Source organism: Nipponia nippon, unplaced genomic scaffold, assembly GCF_047370975.1.
Source record: "Nipponia nippon isolate SJK-2023a ecotype South Korea unplaced genomic scaffold, ASM4737097v1 scaffold_4, whole genome shotgun sequence".
Taxonomy (NCBI): domain Eukaryota; kingdom Metazoa; phylum Chordata; class Aves; order Pelecaniformes; family Threskiornithidae; genus Nipponia; species Nipponia nippon.
In genome coordinates, this window is record NW_028262358.1 from 53744015 (window position 1) to 53765988 (window position 21974).

Sequence of the window (21974 nt, forward strand, 5' to 3'; positions counted from 1 at the left end):
TAAACATATGTGTACTCCATTCCACCATCCACATTACTAATAAAAATACTGAATGGAATCAGGTTCAGGTTAGGTCTTTGAAATCTCACTGATTGCATCCTGCTCTTCCAAAAGGAGCCATGAATATGTGCTTTCTGGATGTGATTGTCCAACAGCCACGCTAGTTTCTTCATGACAAAATTTCTTTAGGCTTAGAATTTCCTTAGAATGATCAAAGAGACAGTGTCAGCTGTCTCCTTCATTCCCATTGTGTGCTTCCCTATAGAAGGAAGCTTGATTGATTTGACAGGACTTGTTTTTTGCAGTCTTTTTGTTATGTTGAGGGGGTTGCAAGGAGTTCATTTTATTAGTTATTTCATGATGTTTTCAACCATTGGAGTTACACTGACTGATAATTTTCTAGACACCTTTGTCCATGTAAAAAAAATGCAATATTGCAGTTCTATAGCCTTCTAGTACCTTACCTGTACTCCATCAGTTATCAAACGTAATTTAAAAGTTTTGTGATTGTTTTAACCTGTTATTTAACTTTTAGATAGTTCAGATGTTCATCAGACCTAACTAATCCAAAACCTTAATTTGTCTATATAATCATTTACTAATTTTTTACCTATTCTGGCCTGCCTCTTACCTCTTTAATATTACCCCTAATATTAACTATTCTAGCCACATGTTCACAGCTGACCTTTTCATGAAGACAGGCTTACACTTCAGCCTTCTCAGTCTCATCTGTCAATAACAAGGAATTGATAGTCTAGCGCTAGGAGTAGCTTTCTTGTCTTTCTTTTGTAACTTTACTTCCAATTTCATCATACTTTTTTTTTTTTTTCCACTAGAATGAACTTGCCTTATCTAGTGCTTATAGTGAATATTAGCTGAGTGTGACAGGTAAGGACTGCTACTTCTGGAGGAATATGCTTAAGAAAGAAGGGTTGCAGACAAGCTCTTCAAGCTCTCAAAACTAATTTGGGATCCTCAGAGATTGGGTGTAGGTTCCACCAGACAGGAAAATTCAGTTTGGAATTTGACAGTGGCAAGTGGCGGGATGCAAAAAGAAATCTCAGTGGTGGACACTACTTACTGCTTTTCAGGAAAGTGACGGGTTGTGGAAAGAACAATCACAACTTCAGATTTCAGATCTCAGCTCAGCATTTGTCCTGCTTAGCAGGTTACAACTGTCTAGTTCTGTCCTGTAAGGCAGGTTTTCCATTTCCCTGATTTTACTAACTCTTTCTCAGATCTCCTCCCATTTAACATATCTTTCTTGAATAATGCTGTCCAAAATTGTACACAATATTCCAAATAAGATCTTATCGACACTTTGTGCAGTACAAGGGTTTTAATATTGGAAATGCTTGTTTTTCTGTGCACTACCCCACCTGGTACGTTCCATAATAATTTCTTTTTTCGTGGGTACAGTGCAATAGCCTCAGTGATTCTGTCATTAACTAATGAAAATGGCCCTTTTTATTTTATTCCTGTCCCTCCTTGAAGAAGTCCCCACTTAAAGCAGACATTTTTGTTATTATTCTCTAAATTCATGACTTACTTATATTTTATAATATTAAATGTGGTTAATATCAGTAAAGAGTGATTTTGGTTTAAGAGTATTGTGCAGGTATGCTGCATTTTTCTACTTGTTCTTATTACATTTCTTAATCACTGCTACTGAGTTTCTCAGTAAGAATATAACCTTATACTGTACAATTTAGCTTGTTTTCTTTGTAAATGGTTTGTTAATGTTTCAGTGGACCTGCAAAAGCTATTGAAAGCTCTATTGATGTTTTGACAAGATATTGCGCAATTATTATGAAACACAGAATACAGTGGTATTATTTTAATCTGACTGTTGCCTTTCTTTTTAGCAGTCTTTTGTAAAAAATAGTCAGTGATGTAATGCATCAAGCAAGAAATTATACAGTATGGCTGAATTCCTAAATGTCAATATTATTACAGAAAAAAAGTCCTTTTTTTTTTTTTTAAATAAACCTATCAGTTAGTTGTTCTGCTTCAAAACTATGAATCAGCAATTTACAATAGAGCTAAAAAGAAATCCTATCAACAGGTATTGTTATTCTGCTGCAGAGACACTCCTGGAACACATTAAAGTTCATTTCAGAATGATTGACAATAAGAATAAAATCTGCACACTAGCAATAATGTCTGTCATCTTTCTGCACACATTACAATCTAGATAGAAATTAGCTACTTGCTTTGCATTATTTGGATTTTTTTTGCATTAAGTTTTCTTTTTACATGGTAATTTTTTCTGCTGCTGGACACAGTTTTTTGTTTTGTTTTGTTTTGCTTTGTTTTTTAATTCTGTTCTTTTTATTATTCACAAGTCTTTTGAACAGATTGTAGAAAATGGTAGAGATAAACATTCCTCAAGCTTCAGCTGACCAATGAAGATAACAGTTTAAGAAATCATCACTAACAACTTATTTAGTCTAGAAAATAGAAGTCTATTTGAGCAAGGACACTTACCAGTTATTTGTCTTGACTAGTTATAGAAGGACATAAGGAAGTCTTTTTACTTTACCAAAAAGTTAGTTTAGGTGGTATATTAGAAAACAACCCTTTCTGATTCTAGAGATAGCGAATTGTAACAAGATATCTAAGTAGGTAATGAAATCTCTCAAAGGTTTTTAAGAAAGAGACATAAATCTGATGGGGCTGTCTAGATCTATTTGCTTATTTCTCAATAGTGACTGATGATTACTCTGTCTTCCTACCAGCTGCAAAATTCAATTATTGTGCTTTCTAATTGCTTATAGTATTCACAAAGTGCTTACTCAATTTTTTAATCTAAGTCTAAATTTTCTGCATATTTGTAGTGAACATTAAGATTGTACAACCTTATCTTTATAAATAAGCATACACCAGAAAGTGTTTTTCTCATGCACACCATACTATCAGAAAGCACTTGAATAGCTGGCTAAATCCCTCTCGGTTTCCAAGTGTACTTGTTAAGAACAGGGGGGACTTTAACTATATGTTTAAATAGATATTTAAATAAGTGAGTTCTCCTGAATCACAGCTTTGAATGGTTGCTAATACTTTGTAGTGATTAAAGGGTGTAAAGTGCCTTACAGTTACAATTGCACAAATTGGAATCATGAATCATTTCTTTTACTTTCATTCTAAATATTCAGTAGTCCTGAAGTCACAACTCTGTATTATTCGATAGTCCTGAAATCACAACCCTATTAATTATAAGAATTTTTCAACAAAGCTTTTTTACTGGTAAATACTGATTTCTTTTAACTGAAATTTAGCAGAAGACTGCCAATTGCACTCATTATATCCCTTTTTCCTGTCCCTGCCTTTCAAGTAATCGCATTGATATTGCCTTCCTTTTTCAAATACAAAATAAAATCATATTTTGAAACATTTTAAATTATGTTCTGGTTTCTCATATTCCTCTTCTCAGGATTCATAAAGAGCAGATAAATCTGCATCAGGATTATTAATTGTGTGTTGCTTTTTTTTATTTTATTTTTCTAATGCTAGAAATATTTTTTCTTAAATCAACGTATTCATAAAAATAAGATTAATATTCTGACATTTAATGCTGTGGTTACAATGACATTATTACAAATAGGGGCACTATTAATTTAATCTCAGATTTGAAGACAGAATGAATCTGATCTCTGAATTTCCATGCAGCAAATTGCATTCACACATTCTTTCACACTGTGTACATCATGAAGGGACATTTTAAAATCTCTGGTTTATCAGTGAATGCAGTTATTTTCATGTTTATGTTTTTTCTTTATCTAATTTTGCTTTCATATGTGTGAGGACTGCTAGTTTTTGCTACATGCCTTGTGTGTGAATTGCCAAGATACTAGTTTCCTTATCTACAGCTGTGGTCACCTTTGGAGTTAAAAGCATCTATAATCTCAAAATTGTTGTGCAGTTTTCAAATACATCAACGCTTTACAATACATATCTTTCTTACATCTGGCATACAGGCCAGATGTTTCCCAGCAATAGTAGAGTATAGGTTTAATGTGGTTGTCTCAGAGCTTGGAGTGAAGGTTCTTGGCTTATGCGGTCTATAACTCTTTCTTCGTTATATCTACTACTGTCACCACCACCACCACATATAGTTTTGGTAAGATATCAAGAGAGAAAAAATATTTTGTACCAAATGAAAAGACTTTGATTGATACTATTGGTTTTACAAGAAAAAGAATTATACTATTACAGAACCCAGAGATGTATAGATGTGTTTTAACTGGGAGCTGTTTGTGTGGTAGCATGATGTACAAAGCAAGAAAATACATTGAATAAGTATGTTTTACTGAACTTTAGTCATATTATAAGAAGAATTCTCAGAATACAGTACTGCACATGCTTAAATAAAAGAGTAAGAACTCATTAATATTTGTTAAATTAGACTTTATTAAACAACTTAGAGTCATTAAATAATTTGGTTAGAAAGTAACCTCAGGAGTTTGATTGTACCTGCCCCTAAAAGTAAGGCCAGTTTTGAAGTTAGATGAGATTGGATTTGACTTGCTATGTAACTTTTTGCCAAATACAAATTCCTGTAGTAAGAGATGCTTCAGAAGTTAGGCTGTAATAGAACTAAGCGAGGCTTGCTTATGAAGAACATTTTACTGTATTAATAAGTGTAACACGGACAAAAAGTGTGTTGTATGTAGTCATAGAGTGCATTTTGAGTAGTGTTATTACCAAGCAAAAATGACTTTTCTCCTTTCAGAAAGGATACACATTTATGGCTGAAGCACGTACTGGTGACCTTCCTGTGGCAGCTGGAAGATGGAGGCTCCGGCTTATCAGTTCTCATAGTCCGCTCCCATTCCTCTCCCGTGAGGCTGTAAATAATGTCTATTCTACTAAAGAAATTAGAGAATATTACATACCCAATGACAGGCATGTAATGTTCAGGTAAATATTGACAGAAGATTGATTAAATCCTGCTTTTTATATGGACCATCCCTGATAGAAAAGTATGTTCTTTCCTCTTTCTTAGAACTGGAAAGTATTCAAGCAAATATCTGAATTTTATGGACTGTCAATGTTAAATAGCAAATTTAACATTTCATTTATGAAAGTGTTATTTTCTGAAAATAACTGCCACTTAATGAAGAACAGGTATGAAGTACACAGACTGTAACTTTAAAATCCTAACAACAGTATTTGGCATTTCTGTAGGCTCAATCTTGAAATCTTATGCATAAGTCGATTACTGAAATTCCATAGTACTTTTAGGGATTAAATATGTATTAAAATGGAGATTTTGCAGGTGAGGAGGAGACATAAAGTTTGGTATATTTTTTTCAGCTATTCAGATAAAGTTTTAAATAAAATCCAGAAATGCAACAATTTATTTTCTGATATATCAGACCAATTTCCATCTTGCAGTGTTGGAAGAAAAATTTATATACATTTTGTTTTAGCATGCAGATTCTTTTAGGACAACATTTAATAAAAACACGATGATTTAATTTGTATTAATATTTTTTAAATTTATTAAAGTTTATTAAAATCAGTTTATTCTAGCTGAATTTCAGTTCAAAAGTGACCCTGACCAAATTATTATGCTTAAGTTTTTACAGAAGGGACTACACACTGCACTAAAACAGGCCCCATGCTTAGAGCTGATCACATGTATATATTTTGAAGGTTAATTCTACAACATTTTGCCTTGATTCCCGACAATTTCTATCAATATTTCAAATCAATGTATTATTCTTGCGATAGAGGTCTATTCAACAAGAAGAATCAGGTTCAATATAAATGAAGAAAACATGTAATTGAAATATAACAATTGCAATCAAATTTTGTAAACTGTCTCTTCCTTGATGAGTTTTTTTTTTTTCTCCTCTAATGTCAACAATCTTTAAAAATATCTATTTTAAAATACTTGTATAGTTTTGACTCCAAATGTGCTGACTTCAGGGTGGTGGTGTTTACTTGGTTGCTGAGATTAGTCTAACAGTTAGTATTTATGAACAAAAAGCAAGTAATATATAAAGTTATGAGTCGCAACAAAAATATTATTTAAATTTTATCCTAAGACTCTAGTTCTACAGTCTTTTAATTCCACAGTCTTTTCAGTTGACCAGAGTAGCAGCTGCTATCAAATGAGATAGCTCTACCCTTTTGAAAGCAAATCTTTCTTACTTTTCTTCTGCTCAGTTACTTTTTGATTGAAAGCATTCCCTCATCTGCCTAACCATGTTTTTCAACAAATACTAGTACAGCAGGAATGCAAATGTGTATCTGGACATTTGCTAAGGCAGTGAAAAAAAGAAATGGCAAGACTACACCTTTTTTTGCAGCAGCACTTGCTTTGATCATGGATTGACTGCACTGAACTTCACTACAGGAAGCTTAGCCCATCAGATTGCAAGAAAACAATTGACTACAAACTCAATTTTAAGTGTTTGCTTCCAGGTCTGCACAAGGTTTAGGTACTTGTAGAAGAAGAATGATCTGGTATAGTTCGTTATATTACTATAATTTTTTTCTTCCTCTTCAGGTATTCAGTAAAAGTCACAGCATCGCATATTGCTACAGTGCAGGTACAAACCTCTAAATCAGATGTATTCATTAAACTACAAGTCCTAGATCATGAGGAAGAAATTGTGAGTGTCACTGGAAGTGGCCATGCAGTCATCCCTGCTTTTAATTTCTTGAGTAATGAAACACTTTTGAGTTCCCACTGTAAGTATTGTATCCTGTATTTGATAATTTTATTCACTGAGGGATATACAGTAACTTTAGGTAATCACAGAAGATATTTTTTTCCTGCTTTTTCCATGATTTCCATAATTGCTTTATGATTAAGTGAAATCAGCTATATTTTTGAGCAATGGACAGGAGTCCTTGGTACTCAGCAATGAGGAAAGGTACCGAAAGGATTGACTAAAATAAGGTGTCCAGCCTTATTTTCTTCCTCTGCCTGTTAGTCTTGTTTTGTAACTGTATTGGGTCTGGCTGAGATGGAGTTAATTTTCCCCATCGCAGCCCTCATAGTGCTGTGCTCTGTATTGGTAGCTAGAAAGGTGTTGATAACACACCAGTAATTTGGCTACTGCTCGCACAGCATCAAGGCTGTCTCTCCAACATTCCCCCCCTCACCCAGTAGGCTGGGGGTGGCCAAGATCTTGCGAGGGAACACAGTCAAGACCACTGACCCAAACTGACCAAAGGGATGTTCCATACCATATGAAGTCTGCTCAGCAATGAAAACTAAGAGAAAGTAGCAGGAGGGGGCATTCGTTAATATGATGTTTGTCTTCTGGAGCAACCACTATGTGTACAGAAGCCCTGCTTCCTCAGGAGTGGCTGGACTTCGCCTGCTGATGGGAAGTAGAGAATATATCTTTTGTTTTCCTTTGCTTCTGCATGCAACCTTTGCTTCTTTTTTATTAAACTGCCTTTATGCCTTGACCCACAAGTTTTTTTCCATCTTCTCCCACCTGTCCTGCTGAGGAGGGGAGTGGTAGAGCAGCTTGGTGGGCACCTGGTGTCCAGCCGAGGTCAACCCACCACAGTAACTGAGTAGAGTTGTGTGGATAATTGAAGTAGCTTATCAGTTCTGAAAATTTTATGCATATGCTTGCCCTTTAGAATTGAAATATGTTTTATTTTCAAGATCTTGCCATTATTTGTTTAATTTTAAAGTTAAAAAAAATTTTGGCTGTTAGGAAGTGATTCCCAGACCATGGGACATGGTAGATAATTCACAGATTACACTGAGCCTTATGGTTTAAATGCACCATCCTGAGGACCACTCCTTTTAGCAGAAGGAGGTAAAGGAGTTAAACTTCTTAATCAAGCTATTTCCATTTTATTCATAAGATTGTATACTATTTTGAATTTTTCATTAGATCTATAGGTTTCATTTTGAAAATGTATATGCTTCATAAACATTACAAGTTTGCTTAAATAAAGCAGCTGTTTATAAGCAAACAAGTCAGCTACTGTACTCTCCATGGACACCACTATACATCAATGTTGTAAGACTATAAAGTCTTTAGTCCTTTTATGAAGACTTTAAAACAATGAATCTTCTGTAAATCAATCAATTTCTGCCTGTTTGAGCATATTCAGAACCTGAGGCAAAGACAAATTGTTCAAATACTGGATTATTGCTTCACTAAAGCCCCAAAATAGCATCATATTTCATGTGCTCATCTCCACTATTTTGAACTGCGTAGTTTTCTAACACGATCCTTTAGAAAAATGTTTTATCTAAATTTCCAATGCTGTGTGGGAAAAATAACTAATTTAATCATGTTTATGAAACATTTTGATTTCTGTCTCAACTGCACCTTGTTATTACCAGAAATGTAAAATTAAATACTATGGAGACCATGCTCTTAAAGTGTAATTCATCATTTTACAATGTTGTGGTTTTAAAGGAAGTCATGGAGAAGCTGTCATGATTCCGTGACTGAGTTGCCAAGATAATCAGTAGCTATTTTTGGTTGCTGTTTTTGGAATGTGGGAATGTATTAGTAAACTTAATAGTAGACTGGTGGAAATAGAAGCAGGAAAGCTGTAAAATAGCTCAGATTAGAATAAGCATCACAAATACTTGAAATAAATTGCCAAGTTACCCTCAGTAAAATGAAGAAGAATCTTTCAGGAAACTGGTTTGTTGGCAAAGATCATAGTCTGAAGACTGAAATAAGTTAAAAGGCACAATCAGATGAAAGAGAAGTGGGTTTCAACAGATGCTGGAAGGGAGAGGATGGGGCAGAATAACTAAGGGGGACATTTTGTCTTTGCCAGACTAGCAGGGGACATAGGTGAGAAGAACTTTTCAAAATATCCTCAGAAATCAGACACATACATTAGGCTTTTATCTCTTATGTGCTGTCATACAAATAATTTCTGCTAATTTAAGATTATTTTGATCCATTGTGAATCATTCAATGAAATATGTTATATTAACCTGATTGAAAATAGGAAGGTTTGTCATATCAGGTTCCTATTCAGCAGTGGAGCCAGTGAATGCTAACTGGAAAAACTGGTGATGAAAGGTACTTTATTTCAAAGGGAATTTAAAAGAGTTTCTAGACCTGGAAAACGGACTGTAAAAAAAGTATTATGATTTCAGACCATATTTGAAGGTGAAATGAATATTCTGATGCCATTTAAGTGTGTGTGAGTGTATAGAGAGCTGTCATTTAGAAGGTACAACTGTGAAGCTGTCACTGTTTGGGATTTTTTACAATTACTATTATTTTTACAATACTAGACCAAGTGGCCTTAACGTTGAAGTTCTTTTCCTATCTATATGCAGCCTGTATATCACAAAGAAGACATTTTGTGTGTTCCAGATCTTTCAGAGCATCCAAACTAAATGAAAAGATTATGAAATGTACTCAGTATAACCAATATGACAGTACCATATTACCCAACCTGCTGAGTGTCTGTAGGTGCAATTTATGGCATTGTAAAAGCATGTTTCTTTGCTGTTGTCAAAAGTTTTAGGAAATTATGGTCTGTACAATACCAATATAGGAACCTCCGTGAACACTGATGCCAAGTTCAGGTGGGGATTTGCACAATTGACATTCAGTATAAGATTCATACTGTGAGTGTCAAGTTGTTCTCTAAAAAAGTGTGTTTTCACAGACTAGGAATAATCAGAAACCACTGGTATACCATCACCACCAAACTTGTTAGTTCAGCAAGACACAGTCCTCGCATTTGGGACCTATTCAGTATTGCACATGTTCTGCCTCTCATAGAATTGATTGCTGTGTTGACAGAGGTATTCTTAAGTGAAATTATTGTGCAAGCATGAGCAATAAAACATGATCCCCCTTTCCCACCCACAATCTGTTAATTCATCTCCAGTCACAGCTGTTTTATAAATGTCTTTTATAGCTCAAAATCTACATTCAGTCAATTGATTTTGAATATATTTACCTCTTCTGAGATGTAGCAGATGTCTTGGACCTTGAACACTCGCTTGCCAATAAAGGAGTTGCATATTGACATGGTGCAAGCACAACTTGTTTTGTTGAAACAAGCACAGCAGTTCTGTAGCACAGATGGACAAGTGAATGCTCATAATCCTTTTATTTTCCATAGTAGCAGTCTGATACAATCCAGTCTCAAAGTATCAAAATCTCATTCAGATATTTGTTTGAATCTGGAACCAAGGTAGGTATGAGTTCCTTCTAGGCGGAGCTTTGCTTAGGAAAACCAAGACTGAATATTTATGTATGCAGTAAGAAAAGAAATTTGGTGTTACAGCACCACCTGGTGACCATTGCTAGAACTATTATTTTGCTTGTGTATGAATTTTTGGGAAGTTTTCCAAGTCATCTTTCGCAAGGGCTGGAAATGAGTCTTATGGAGGATTCCACCATTCTGAGCTGAGTTATCTTCATGGCAGGATCATCCTCTGGGCAAACCATTACAGAATTCTTCAATACTTATGCTCTTCAGGTTTAGGAGAGAGAGGAGGACAGTGAGGCATTCATGAAAGCTAATTATAGCCTAAAGAATATAACCTCCCTTGAAACCCACCTACCTTGACAGGTAGAGGTATGCTCCTTCAGATGGCAGTGCACAGCTCCTAAAGCCCAGAAATCAGACCTCCTGGAGAGGAGCTCACCTCTCTGTTGACTACAGGAAGGAATACATTTAGTTGGCCTCACTGCTTTAAAGCTACCTTTTTGTAAATTATTTGCACTGCCCCTTGATAACAGTGCTCAGGCAGGCATTGAATATCCTTCCTGACTAGAAACTTTCATGCAAATATTACAAATGGTACCCTAAAGGCAAGTTACCCAATTGGAAAATATCTGTACATAGAGTTATTCTTCTGTTTGGAATCCAAATTGTTTCTTTGCAGCAGGTTTTCACACAGATATAAAAGAACATGCAAGGGTCTGGTCTCTGGATAATGTTTCTTCTTCATCTGAATGCAGTTCTGTTGAGTGAAAACATCATGATTTTTCTTCACTCTGATGAAAGACTTGATAATCTAACCACTATGAGTTATGTGTCCTCTCACCTTCACAGAATGGGAAGCTAACTGATACCTGGAAAGCTCAGCAGGCTCTATTTGAGTGAGAAACTATTCCACAGAAACAGGCTTCATTAGGCATATATTTTACAAAACAACACCCACAGAGCTGCACGACTCTAAAAAATGGGTTCGAAGAAACCAAGTATTTTCTTCCTTCAAGTCTCTCTCACAGGCCTTCTTACCACAGAGACAGCAACAGGGATATCTCTGGTGCTAAAGATTCTGAATGTCATGCAGAAGAGCAATACATAGCATGTGATCAGGAGTTTGAGACATCCTGAAGAAAGCATGTTTGCAAGGTCTTGTTTTCATTTCCTGACTTCTACTGTTTTTCTTAGGAAAAAGGAAGCACTGCCTTATGCAGAGGAAAGATGAGACAGCAAGTGTTCCATGACATTTGACTTTCATAAGAAACAATATTTCCTGGCTCTCTTTCAGTTTCTAGTGGCACACTTAACCTTTTATTTGGCATTTATACACTGACACACCACCTGTAAAATTTGTTGAATCTGGTCTAATAATCCTGTCAGCTCCTGTGAACTTCCGTGGATGTTTTGTCAACACACATGAAACTCTGTACGTTTTTATTTTGAAGTGTTGCAATGATACAGTACCATCCTTTGCTTCTACAATAAACCTTTGGAAGAGTAAAGCCTTCTGTCCTCAGTGAAGTCAAAAAGATATCTCTTTCCCAATTGATGGTCCAGTTGATGTTAGTGTAACACAGGTGAAGCTGCTTCCTCAGAAGTGTTATTTTTGCCCTTAGTCAATTCTCTTTGAGATATTTCCTTCTAGAATTCTCCTTCCTTTCTCTGTAGACATTCAGGCAAGATAATATCATAGATATCAGTATCATTAGAAATGAACACAAGTTTATGTTTTCTGGATCAATACTTCTGTTACAGCCCTTCTTTAGCACATTCCTGGTTTCACAATTTTTCCACATTAATTCCTTCCTTAGGAGACAATGATATAACTTTATAAATGATAGACCACAAATAGTTCTATAGTTCTTTTCAAGATTGGCTTTTTTTAAACTTTAGTCAGCTATGATCTTTGTGTCAGGTTGACATAAGAGACTTTTGCAAGGGTAGGAGTTGCCAGAACTGTGGCCAGTGCCCCTCTCCCCTCCTTCCACAGGTGCACACAATTTATTAAATTAGGTTAGCTATGCAGAGATCCTATCATACAGCATACAAGGCTATCTCTATTATGTGATACATAGCATGGTGCTGTGGTGGTTAGTGCAGGAAAGAAGTGTGGGATTTGGGGGGAAAAATTATACGGTGGGTAAACAATAGCAACAGTTATATATACGGTCTTTCAAATTTCTCATTATTTACTTTGAAGAGATTTGTGATTTGCATGCAGAATGAAATCAGGATCATATTTGGGATAAGCATAATTTTAATTGAACCCTTGTGAGCATAATACAGCATAAGAAAATTGACTATGATAATTCTTCTTATAGTTTCTGGGGGCATCCATTTACCTCATACCAATAATTCATAGAATTTCTGGACATTAACACTGAAATTTTTTATCATCTTTCAGCAAGCAAAACCCAGATTATTCAAAGTAGTACAAGGAAGGAATCAGAAACTGGAGGATCCAAAAAAAAAGGTCATATTTCATCTTCAAAGGACAGCAAAACTTCTTTCAAGCCAGGACTTGCACGAGAAGGTCCACCATTATTAGAAGATGACTCTTTCCTCTTGGAAAACTTTCAAAATAATGATGGAACTCCACAACAAGTAAGAGATTCCAAATCATTGAGATCTGGAAAAAAAAAACAAACCAAACAACCAACCAGTGAAGGGGTATGGATAATTCTTTTGGCACATGTTGAGATCTGATATCCTGAGGCAAGAATAAGGAATCCAAAATTACGATTGTTGGTAGCTTCTAAATGAGGCTATGGAGAAAGGATAAGGTACATATATGAATAACCAAATAACAAGGGGTCATTTTTGTTTTCAAATCAAGGTGGTATATTCAATCTTTAAATGTTCTTCATTTGCCAAATCTAATTCAACTATAGCATAACTTTCAGCTAAGGACCAAAAACTACCAGTAATGAAATTAAACTTCTGATGCCTCAATGTGGGTTTTCTTTGAAATATGATGTAAGAAAAGGCCATCTTTAATAGTTTTAATAGAGAAACACCTATTGGCAGTCAGCTGAAAGTTTTAGTGACACACACACAAGAGCTGCTACTTGAGCTGAGTTTCTCAGAGACGGATGACAAAAACGTGAATTTTTCTTGACTTCACCTAGTATTATTTGTCTATCTTAGAAAAATAACATTTATTTTTTAAAACAGTTCTTGTTTCTCTGTCTCCAAGTGTTTCTCTATTGTGATTTTTCCTGATAATCAATTGCAACAAAATATTCCAAGAAAAAATAAAAGAGGTTATTGAGAAATAAATTCCAGGGTTATTCCTTAGACTCAGAACTGGCTTTAGAATTTGGAAAACAATTTTTAAAGACAATAATTTCCTGTTCAGTGTAGACAATGTTTAAAATAACCCATGGACCCTGTCACCTCCACCTCAAATTAAGACATTATTGCTAGTATTAGGGCTCAAAGCCCTGTAGTAGGTCTTAAAATCAAAGACAAAAGTCTTTGTTTTAGTACATGGCACACATAGGAAAGTTACATGGAAATCTTAATGGAATGTAGCTCCTTATTGTATAGCCCAGTTTAGTTTCACTTGATAAACACATGACTAATTGTTTAATTTCACAGGAATTAAAATAAAATCTGTGGAATTAGCACTAATGTTTTAAGCTTCTTGTGAATACTGTAACATGCGAGCTTGTAAATTAATTATGTCTTTTATTTGCTGAGTTCAATAGCTGGCAGTTTACTAACCTACAGGACTTTCGAATGCTTACTATGATTGTTATGTCTTCAGCATGTTATATTGTGTTTCCTTTCACAGTCTCACAAGTATATCATACAAGCATTGGTGTTGTATAATAGTTGGCCACTTACTGAGAGTCAGTCTCTGTTTGTTCAGGAACTGAAAGAAGTGGAGAAAAATGAAATCAAAGGTAGGTCGATCTAAGTATGTATTTAGTCAAATGCATAATGTTACTGATTTAAAAAAATGTTCTATTGCTACAAGCCAGGGCCACATGACATTTTTTGTTTTTTTCACTCCTTGAGTGAAATAATTAAGCAACAAAGCTCTTTGTTCTGAGGTTCATAGAAATGAAGTTTGATTGCATGATTCTATACCCTCAGTTCACAAATTATAAAGAAATAAGAGAATACTCTGCAAAACTCACCTGGGCTTCTTAGGGCTCTGTCACAGATGGAGTAATTGTTCTCGTACTAAGCCTAGTAATGCCTGTTTTAAATTTAAATGGTAAGGTGAGTCGTCTCACGTTATGGTGGTCCCAGAGGCAAACTACAAAAACAGGTTGTACTAAGGTAAAATTGTACCAACAGTCTAATCTTTCAGTGGCACAAAGTTTTGTATCCTTTGGTGTTCCATTTGGTGTGATAGAGTACACAGTGCTTTGAGTTGCCTTCTCATAGGTGGATCCATTGATCACCAGGCATCCTACCTTTATTTCCTGGCCTGTCAATCCCTGGAGTCGGGGGAGTCAGTCAAAACGCTTAGGATCCCTGCTCCATTCATTTTCTAAATATACCTCAGTTCCATGCACTACTACGGTTAAGAGGGCCAAGTCTTTATTAGAATTTAGTCCCGTACTTCTAGTATATATAACACGGGCTTGGGATCATGGCCACTCTAGGGTTCTTTGACCACAGGTTAGGAGGAGCAGTATTGTCAGCGTTTGGACTAGCAACATGAACACAGCATTTCCATCTGCCATCCTGCGAGGTGCTGTAAGAGAAAAGAGAGACTTGTTAGGGTGGGGAGAGTCTGAACAGGTTACCCCGTTAAAAAGAAGGAAAAATCCATCGTGCACTAATTCTATGTTGTGCAGCACTGCTATCGGTAGCTTCCCAGGCAAGTGGGCCGTGAGATTTAGTTAATGTCATAAGCGCAGTATCTATGGATGGTAAACTGACTAGCTGTCCTGGCTGCAATGTTGTCGGATATTCTCTCTTCCCAGTAGATGGAGCACTAAGCCCAGTTTTTACAAAGAATGCTCGCCTTACAGGGCTTCCAGTAGGCCTGTATAGATTATTTAATTGATGGAGTACTTTGGGAAGTTGTGTGTCCCATTGAGCCTCGTGTGGTTTGAGATTCCTTTTCAGTAGGCCATTAGCTCTTTCTACCATCCCATTTGATTGAGGGTAGTATGGGGTGTGAAATACCCATTTAATTCCTTCTTGTTTTGCCCAATCTTGCACTTCCTTATGCGAGAAGTGGGAGCCATTATCCCTTTGGGTAACATCAGGAGTAGGTAGATTTGAGAACCAAAACAATAGCCCTCGCACCGTATTTTACCCATCAGCTTTCCAACACTTAGTTGCCATAAGCAAGCCGGAGACTACTTCCACTCCTGTGAGAATGTATCAATATCCCGCAGAGGATTTGAATGGCCTGATATAATCAATTTGCCATGTAGACCATAAAGTTTTCCCTTCATTGATATGTAGAGGTGGGGCATTAGCAGGATGATCTGCTTGTAATTTCAGCCTACACTGGGGACATTCTGTAAGAATAGTTTCACAAGTTTTCCAGTGTATGGGCCAGCCTTTACTCTGTGCAGCAAAGTAAAGAGCTTCCTTACTTGTGTGACCTAGGTTTTGATGCAACCATTCTCCCAACCGATACCACTCAGGATTTAAGGTGATTTCTCTAATTTTAGTTAACTCATCTACCTTTTGATTCCACTTTGTGGCTGGTTGATTATCTTTAGCATGAGCTTTTACCCATCCTATCTTGAAAGCTGTTTTCCTGGCTTTGTCTAGTAATAACTGCCAATCTTTGTTTCTCCAAACTGAGGATCTGTTTACTGCCCAGTTCAAGGTTTCCCACTGACAGAGCCACTGTGTGGCACCACCCCACACAGCTTAAGAGTCTACATATATGATTTCAAATGTTTTCTGTTGGTGTACTCTCAGTGAGGAGCAGTGCATTCAGAGTTAGTGAAGGTTTAAAAGATTGTTGTAATGCTAAAGGGTCTGTGTTTATGGGTATCTGCAATTTGGAAACCTTAGTGGGGCATTCAGTTAATTGCATATTTTCTGCAACTCCTGTTAGGTAGGCATACCATTTTCAGATGGTGGGTTTTTGTGCAGCTCCTGCTGGGGGAGCAGTCCCCTTTAGGATTGCTTCTAGTAAATTAAGTGGTCCTCTGGTTTGAACAGGTGGTCCCTGATGTATTTTCTCAACTTGTTTAACTGCCCAGACTAAAGAGAAGTCCCTTTTCCCATTCAGAGTATCATTGTTCCATTTCTTTAAATGTGGTTGAGCTAAACAATAAAGGTCTTTTTGGCCTATCAGGACCCGTTTGGAACAGGTTACAGTAAGTAGCATGTTTGGTGAAACCCCATTCAGCTATAATAGGGTCATGGGGGTATACTGGTCCCAGTGATTGATACATTTTTAATTCTTCAGTTAGTTAGAGTTTTGACCACCTCTTTATGTTCCAACTTCTACACCCAGGGTTTGCTGTTCCATAAGAGTAAGTATAATGGAAGGGAAATGACAGAAAATCCAGGTACATGCTTCCTCCAATATCCTAAAGTTCCCATTAGTTGTTGTAACTCTTCCTTGATTGGGGCATTTGCAGCGCTTTGATTTTTATGCATCACTGCCTGCTATCCACCAAATACCTAAAAGTTTTACTTCTTTGCTTGGTCCCTGACATTTTCAGGGTGGAATTTCAATTTCTGCTTTATCTAGTGCTTGCCATACTGCTGTTGCTGCTTCCCCCACCTTCTCAGGGGAAGTTCCTCCAATCAGAATATAATCTATATATTGGTACAGTTTAACATCTTGAGGGAGTGAGACTATCTGTAAAAGTTCAGCAAGTGCAGCATGAGCAATTGTTGATGAACGTTTATACCCCTGTGGGAGTCTGTTAAAGGTATATTGTATTCCCTCCCAAGTGAAAGCAAACTTCTCTTTATCCTCCTCCTTTATGGGAATCATAAAAAACATACTTTTTACATCTAGTGCCGCCATCCATGGGTGTGCAGCTGCTTGCAAAATAGCTGTTAAGTTTGCAGTGTTTGGTACAGCAGCTGTTAGTGGGGCTGTATTAGCATTTAGGCACCGATAATCAATTGTCAGATACCACCTCCCATCTTGTTTCTAGACTGGCCAGACAGACGAGTTATATGGGGAGTGGGTTCTGGAGATAATTTGTCGTTTCTCCAAATCAGCTATGACTTCAGAAATTTGATTTCATGCCACAGCAGAAATAGGATATTGCGGTTCGTTAGTAATTTTTCAATCAGGGAGTGCAGGGGCTGCACAAAGTTCACACACTGAATTTCCCTCCCTATTTTTACCAGGTTTGGGATCGATGTTTGAGCTGAAGGACCACACGCTGCCATTTGGCAGGCACCAGGTTCATCCATTTAAAACATTGAAACCTAAAATATTTTCATGATGATTTTTAATTGCAAAGTGAGTAGTCAACATGTGCTTCTTGCCCTGGAGCCATAAATTGACCTTGGCAGCTTGACACACAATAGTCTCTCCGTTCACACTGGTAATCTTAACTCTTTGACGTCTGGATTGCACTCCCAGCTTCTTGACGTCTTGTTGTGTTAGTAGTGAAATTTGTGCTCCCGTATCTATTAAAAACTTCACCAATTGTCCTTGAGTACCAATTGGAATCAAAATATATGGGCCATCATCACTTACCCACTGATAAGCCTCTACTTTCTGGACAGGCAGACCCAATTGCTTTCTGGGCATTACTCGTTTTTTGACTTTGTGTCCTGCAATTCCCCCCGAAGAGGAAGGAAAGGATTATCTCCCTTTCTGGGAACTGGCACCATCAGAGTTGAAATACGCTCCCCCCCTTCACCATTATCACATTTCTGGAATGCTTTGATGAGGCTCAAGATAATGCTAGTAGGCTGACCTTGCATTGTGTCTCTGGGAATGCCTAGGGCTAATGCTTTCTTACATAACTCAGTTCTCCGTTCTTGAGATTCTGTTTGCAGGTTTTTAGATTTATTTCCCTTTGATTTAGTTTCTGTTCCCTGTTTTACAGGTCTCACCTTATGCTCGCCTCCACCGGGGCTTTAGGGCTTTTTTTAAGCTGGTGCATCGTCCCAGCCCATTTCACAACTGTAGTTAACAATGCCATGCATTAATTTGGCCCATTTAGGGAGTTGTTTAGGAGCATCATTGCACTGTTTTTTATTATATTCAGTATCTCTTTTAATCTCATCCCATTTTGCAGCTAGATGGGGTTTAAGAATTGCTGGGGCTCCTCTGATCGGTGGTTTTAACATTGCGAAATCTACTGTAGCAGATGGTGGGACATTATGGGGGTCCTCGTTCGTGTATGGCTTTTATGCAAGCGTCTTTTGTGATGGCTATAGAGAGCTGACTTAGAGATTTAATGGGGATTATGGAGGGTTCACGTCACTCCATGGTATCTATGATCATGTTGCTCCTGGAGTTATCGGGACAGACTAGATCGATGGGCTGAGGCCAACTGTATGAGGTTCAACAAGGCCAAGTGCCAGGTCCTGCTCTTGGGTCACAACAACCCCATGCAACGCTATAGGCTTGGGGAAGAGTGGCTGGAGAGCTGCCCATCAGAAAAGGACCTGGGGGTGTTGGTTAACAGCCGACTGAATATGAGCCAGCAGTGTGCCCAGGTGTCTCAGGGGAGACCTGAAAGGAGGTTGTAGCGAGGTGAGGCTTGGTCTCTTTTCCCAAGTAACAAGTGATGGGACAAGAGGAAATAGCCTCGAGTTGTGCCAGGGCAGGTTCATGTTGGATATTAGGAAAAATTTCTTCACCGAAAGGGTAGTCAGGCACTGGAAAAGGCTGCCCAGGGAAGTGGTTGAATCCCCATCTCTGGAGGTATTTAAAAGACTTGTAGATGTGGTGCTTAGGGACATGGTTTAGTGGTGGACTTCACAGTGCTAGTTTAACGATTGGACTTGGTGATCTTAAAGGTCTTTTCCAACCTAAACGATTCTATGATTCTATTTCTCCATCCCAATAAGCTACTTGGCTGGTGATAGAATGGGGTATATTTGTCAGGTCAGGTCCTAAATTTAAGAAAACTCCCGGACCCCATTTGCTGCATCCTCACTCAACATTATCTGGTCACTGCCACATAGGCATACTCACCACAAGTATTCAGTTTCAGTTTCACCTGGTTTTCTGCTATATCTCTCTTGCAAATTTGTCAGTTGCAACGGATCCCAGGGGATGGTTCACGTAGTATGTCGTGGATGACCACCCCAAGGTCCTCCAGTTCTTTCTGTTTTAACAACGGGTTTGGCTTCATATTCAGGAGGATTTGTGGGGAACGAAGGATCACCGTCTTCTGGCTTGCTATCATCAGGCTCACCCCAGATGTCCCAACCCCAGTCTTCAGGGTATACTGTTAGTTTCCTGATCTGTAAGAAGTCAGGGGTACGGGAAGCCTGCATAAGCATCATCTCAACCTTTTCTCCCAACTTTGGTCCTTTTTCCTTTTCCTCCTGTAACTGTTTCTGCAGTTGTTCAATTTTTAAAGGCAGTAACAACTCAGTTGCTTTTCTACCTTCTATTTCTTTAGGTCCTGCTCTTTTCTATTTCTGTTCTCCCTTTCTTGATATGCAGCTTCTAAACAGGTACCTAGCATCTTGTAGATAGCTCCTTTCCCTTTTCCATCCTTTGTACGTCCTCTAGTTACCTCTCCATGCTCTCTTCAGCGGCTTCTCAATTATGCCAATTGTCATGAGCCCATTCTGAGAAGCTGGGACTCAGGTTCACTCCATGCCTCCACAAATAATCAGTGATACTACTTGCCATCCTGCTGACTACTCAGTTTGTTGTGGATGGAGTGATGCACTTCACTAATAAGAGAGAAGCAGCAATATGTTTATTGGTATAAAACAGTGATTTAACAAAGTTTGATAGAAAATGCAACAGTGTTTTAACAAGATTCGATGGCAAGGTACACTTGATTATTTACTGCACAGAGGACAGGTTAAGTCAGATGCATTGGGGAGACCCTCCTGTTGAGTCACAAGGTTAAGAGAAGACCCCCTTGCTTTCTAAACTCCTACTCAGAGGAGTCTAGGTGTGGATGGATTCAATTATAGTCCCAGACTTGGTCAACAGTTTATGCCTAAAGGATTACATGTACACAATCAATGTAAGTTGTAGAAGTATGACTGCTTCTACAGTCAGAAAGAACGATGAAATGTTATATAAAGGCATAGTGCCCTGATAAAGTGCATCCAAACATAGAAGTTTCTACTGAAACTAGAGAAACATGCCTGCTGATAATTTAAGAATATGTACTGACAAGAGGGAGAAAAAGGCCTGTTTTGGGATATGTATTACTTCTGTACTGCTAGGAGAAGAATTGAGGCAGGAGGCAAGACTAGGAAAGGTCCCAAGGACCGGCTGTGTATTCAAGCCAGGAAGGGGATAGAGAAATTACAGAAGAGTTACAGGAAAATTTATCATGCTGGATCCAACAGCCGGGAGAGGCGAGGCTGCTGCCATTCCGTGTCCCCAGGTCCAACCATTAGCGAGGCTGAAGATGTCGTCCCAGCAGCCACGCACGCACAAAACACACATGGACGCTACATATACACATATATACATTGCCAGCCACACAGATCACAGACACTCAGAGCACTCACACAAATGCAGACAGCACCAATGGCCTCATCCTGCTTCCCTCTCTGGCTGGACAGAATGGAAGTCCACTAGAGAGACTATATATATATATATAAGGTGGATCCTTCCAGCAGCTGGACTTAGACACCTAGTCCGCCCAGTAGCTGCCCCTGGATCCCATATGAGCTCCTGAGGCTGCAGCCCTACGCCAGATGCTGGTGCAGACTGTCACACACACACGCACACATGCACACACGCAGCTGACTCCCCTGTGCTCTCACCTCTAGATTCCTGCAGAACCTAAAATATTACTTTCCACCATTCAGTAAATTTCTCGTATCATTAATACTAAAGTTCTATAACTCAATTTTTAAAATATGAGGTAAGGAGAAATTATTTGCATTATCCTTGCTCATATATACACACTTGCTAATACCCTTAAATTTTCTTATGAAGATTTGATCTTTATTTATTAATGGTATTTCTCACTTCTTACTCTGGTTACATATTTCTTTTTAAACGTCTGATCGTATTTTTTTTTTAATTTCTATTACCCTGGACTGAAGTTAGATTCATCAGCAGTAATTGCTGACATATATTATTTCATTTCTTGTTTTTAAGATGAGTGCAACATTGGAGATTTTTCCAGTCTTCTTGCAGCTAGCGTTACAGGACTTTACAAAGATGTATCTTGTTGATTTACTGTCGTCCCTAGTCAGTTTTAGTAATATTTGAGGAGCTATGTCATGTAGCCTTCCAGGCCTGTACACAGCTTTTTTAGTGGTGATTTCACCTGCTTTTAGTTTGTTGTGTTCTTCACAAAATCATATTTTCTTCCTAGATAACCCCATGTATTCTCCTTTTTTTCCCTTTAATGATAGACTGCTGCTTACAATAGACATCCTATTACATTGTCTTATCCTTCTGAGTTGGCTACATAGTAACAGCTTGCACTTAACACACCAGTCATGCTACTGGTGTGTATCCTTTCATACAGCTGTCACCATGGTCTTTACAACTGAAGGTCAAAGAAGGTCACTTAGTCTCTAAGTTTAGTTAGTTCTCAGCTGTTATTACTGAAGTTTGTCGATGTCATGAGTATTCTCATGTTTAGTACAAGGTAGCAGTACTCCAGTTCATAGCTTCCCTTCTCCATGTTAACTGATGCTTATTTGCAGTCAACCATACTCAAGCC

At 37.7% G+C, this 21974-nt stretch overlaps 1 protein-coding gene and 2 pseudogenes across 1 annotated transcript in view; 1 reads left to right on the top strand and 2 right to left on the bottom strand.

The window, feature by feature from the left end:
• The window catches only part of ADGB (androglobin), a 128726-nt gene that overhangs the window by 87966 nt on the left and 18786 nt on the right, over positions 1-21974 (top strand). Inside the window, exons 26-29 of the mRNA XM_087775188.1 lie at positions 4733-4920; positions 6518-6702; positions 12590-12789; positions 13982-14093. Of these exons, the coding sequence (XP_087631314.1) occupies positions 4733-4920; positions 6518-6702; positions 12590-12789; positions 13982-14093 (685 nt within the window). The remainder of the gene's footprint in view (positions 1-4732; positions 4921-6517; positions 6703-12589; positions 12790-13981; positions 14094-21974) is intronic.
• Positions 17893-18571, bottom strand: LOC148053305 (uncharacterized; annotated as a pseudogene).
• LOC148053306 (uncharacterized) lies at positions 19136-20662 on the bottom strand (annotated as a pseudogene).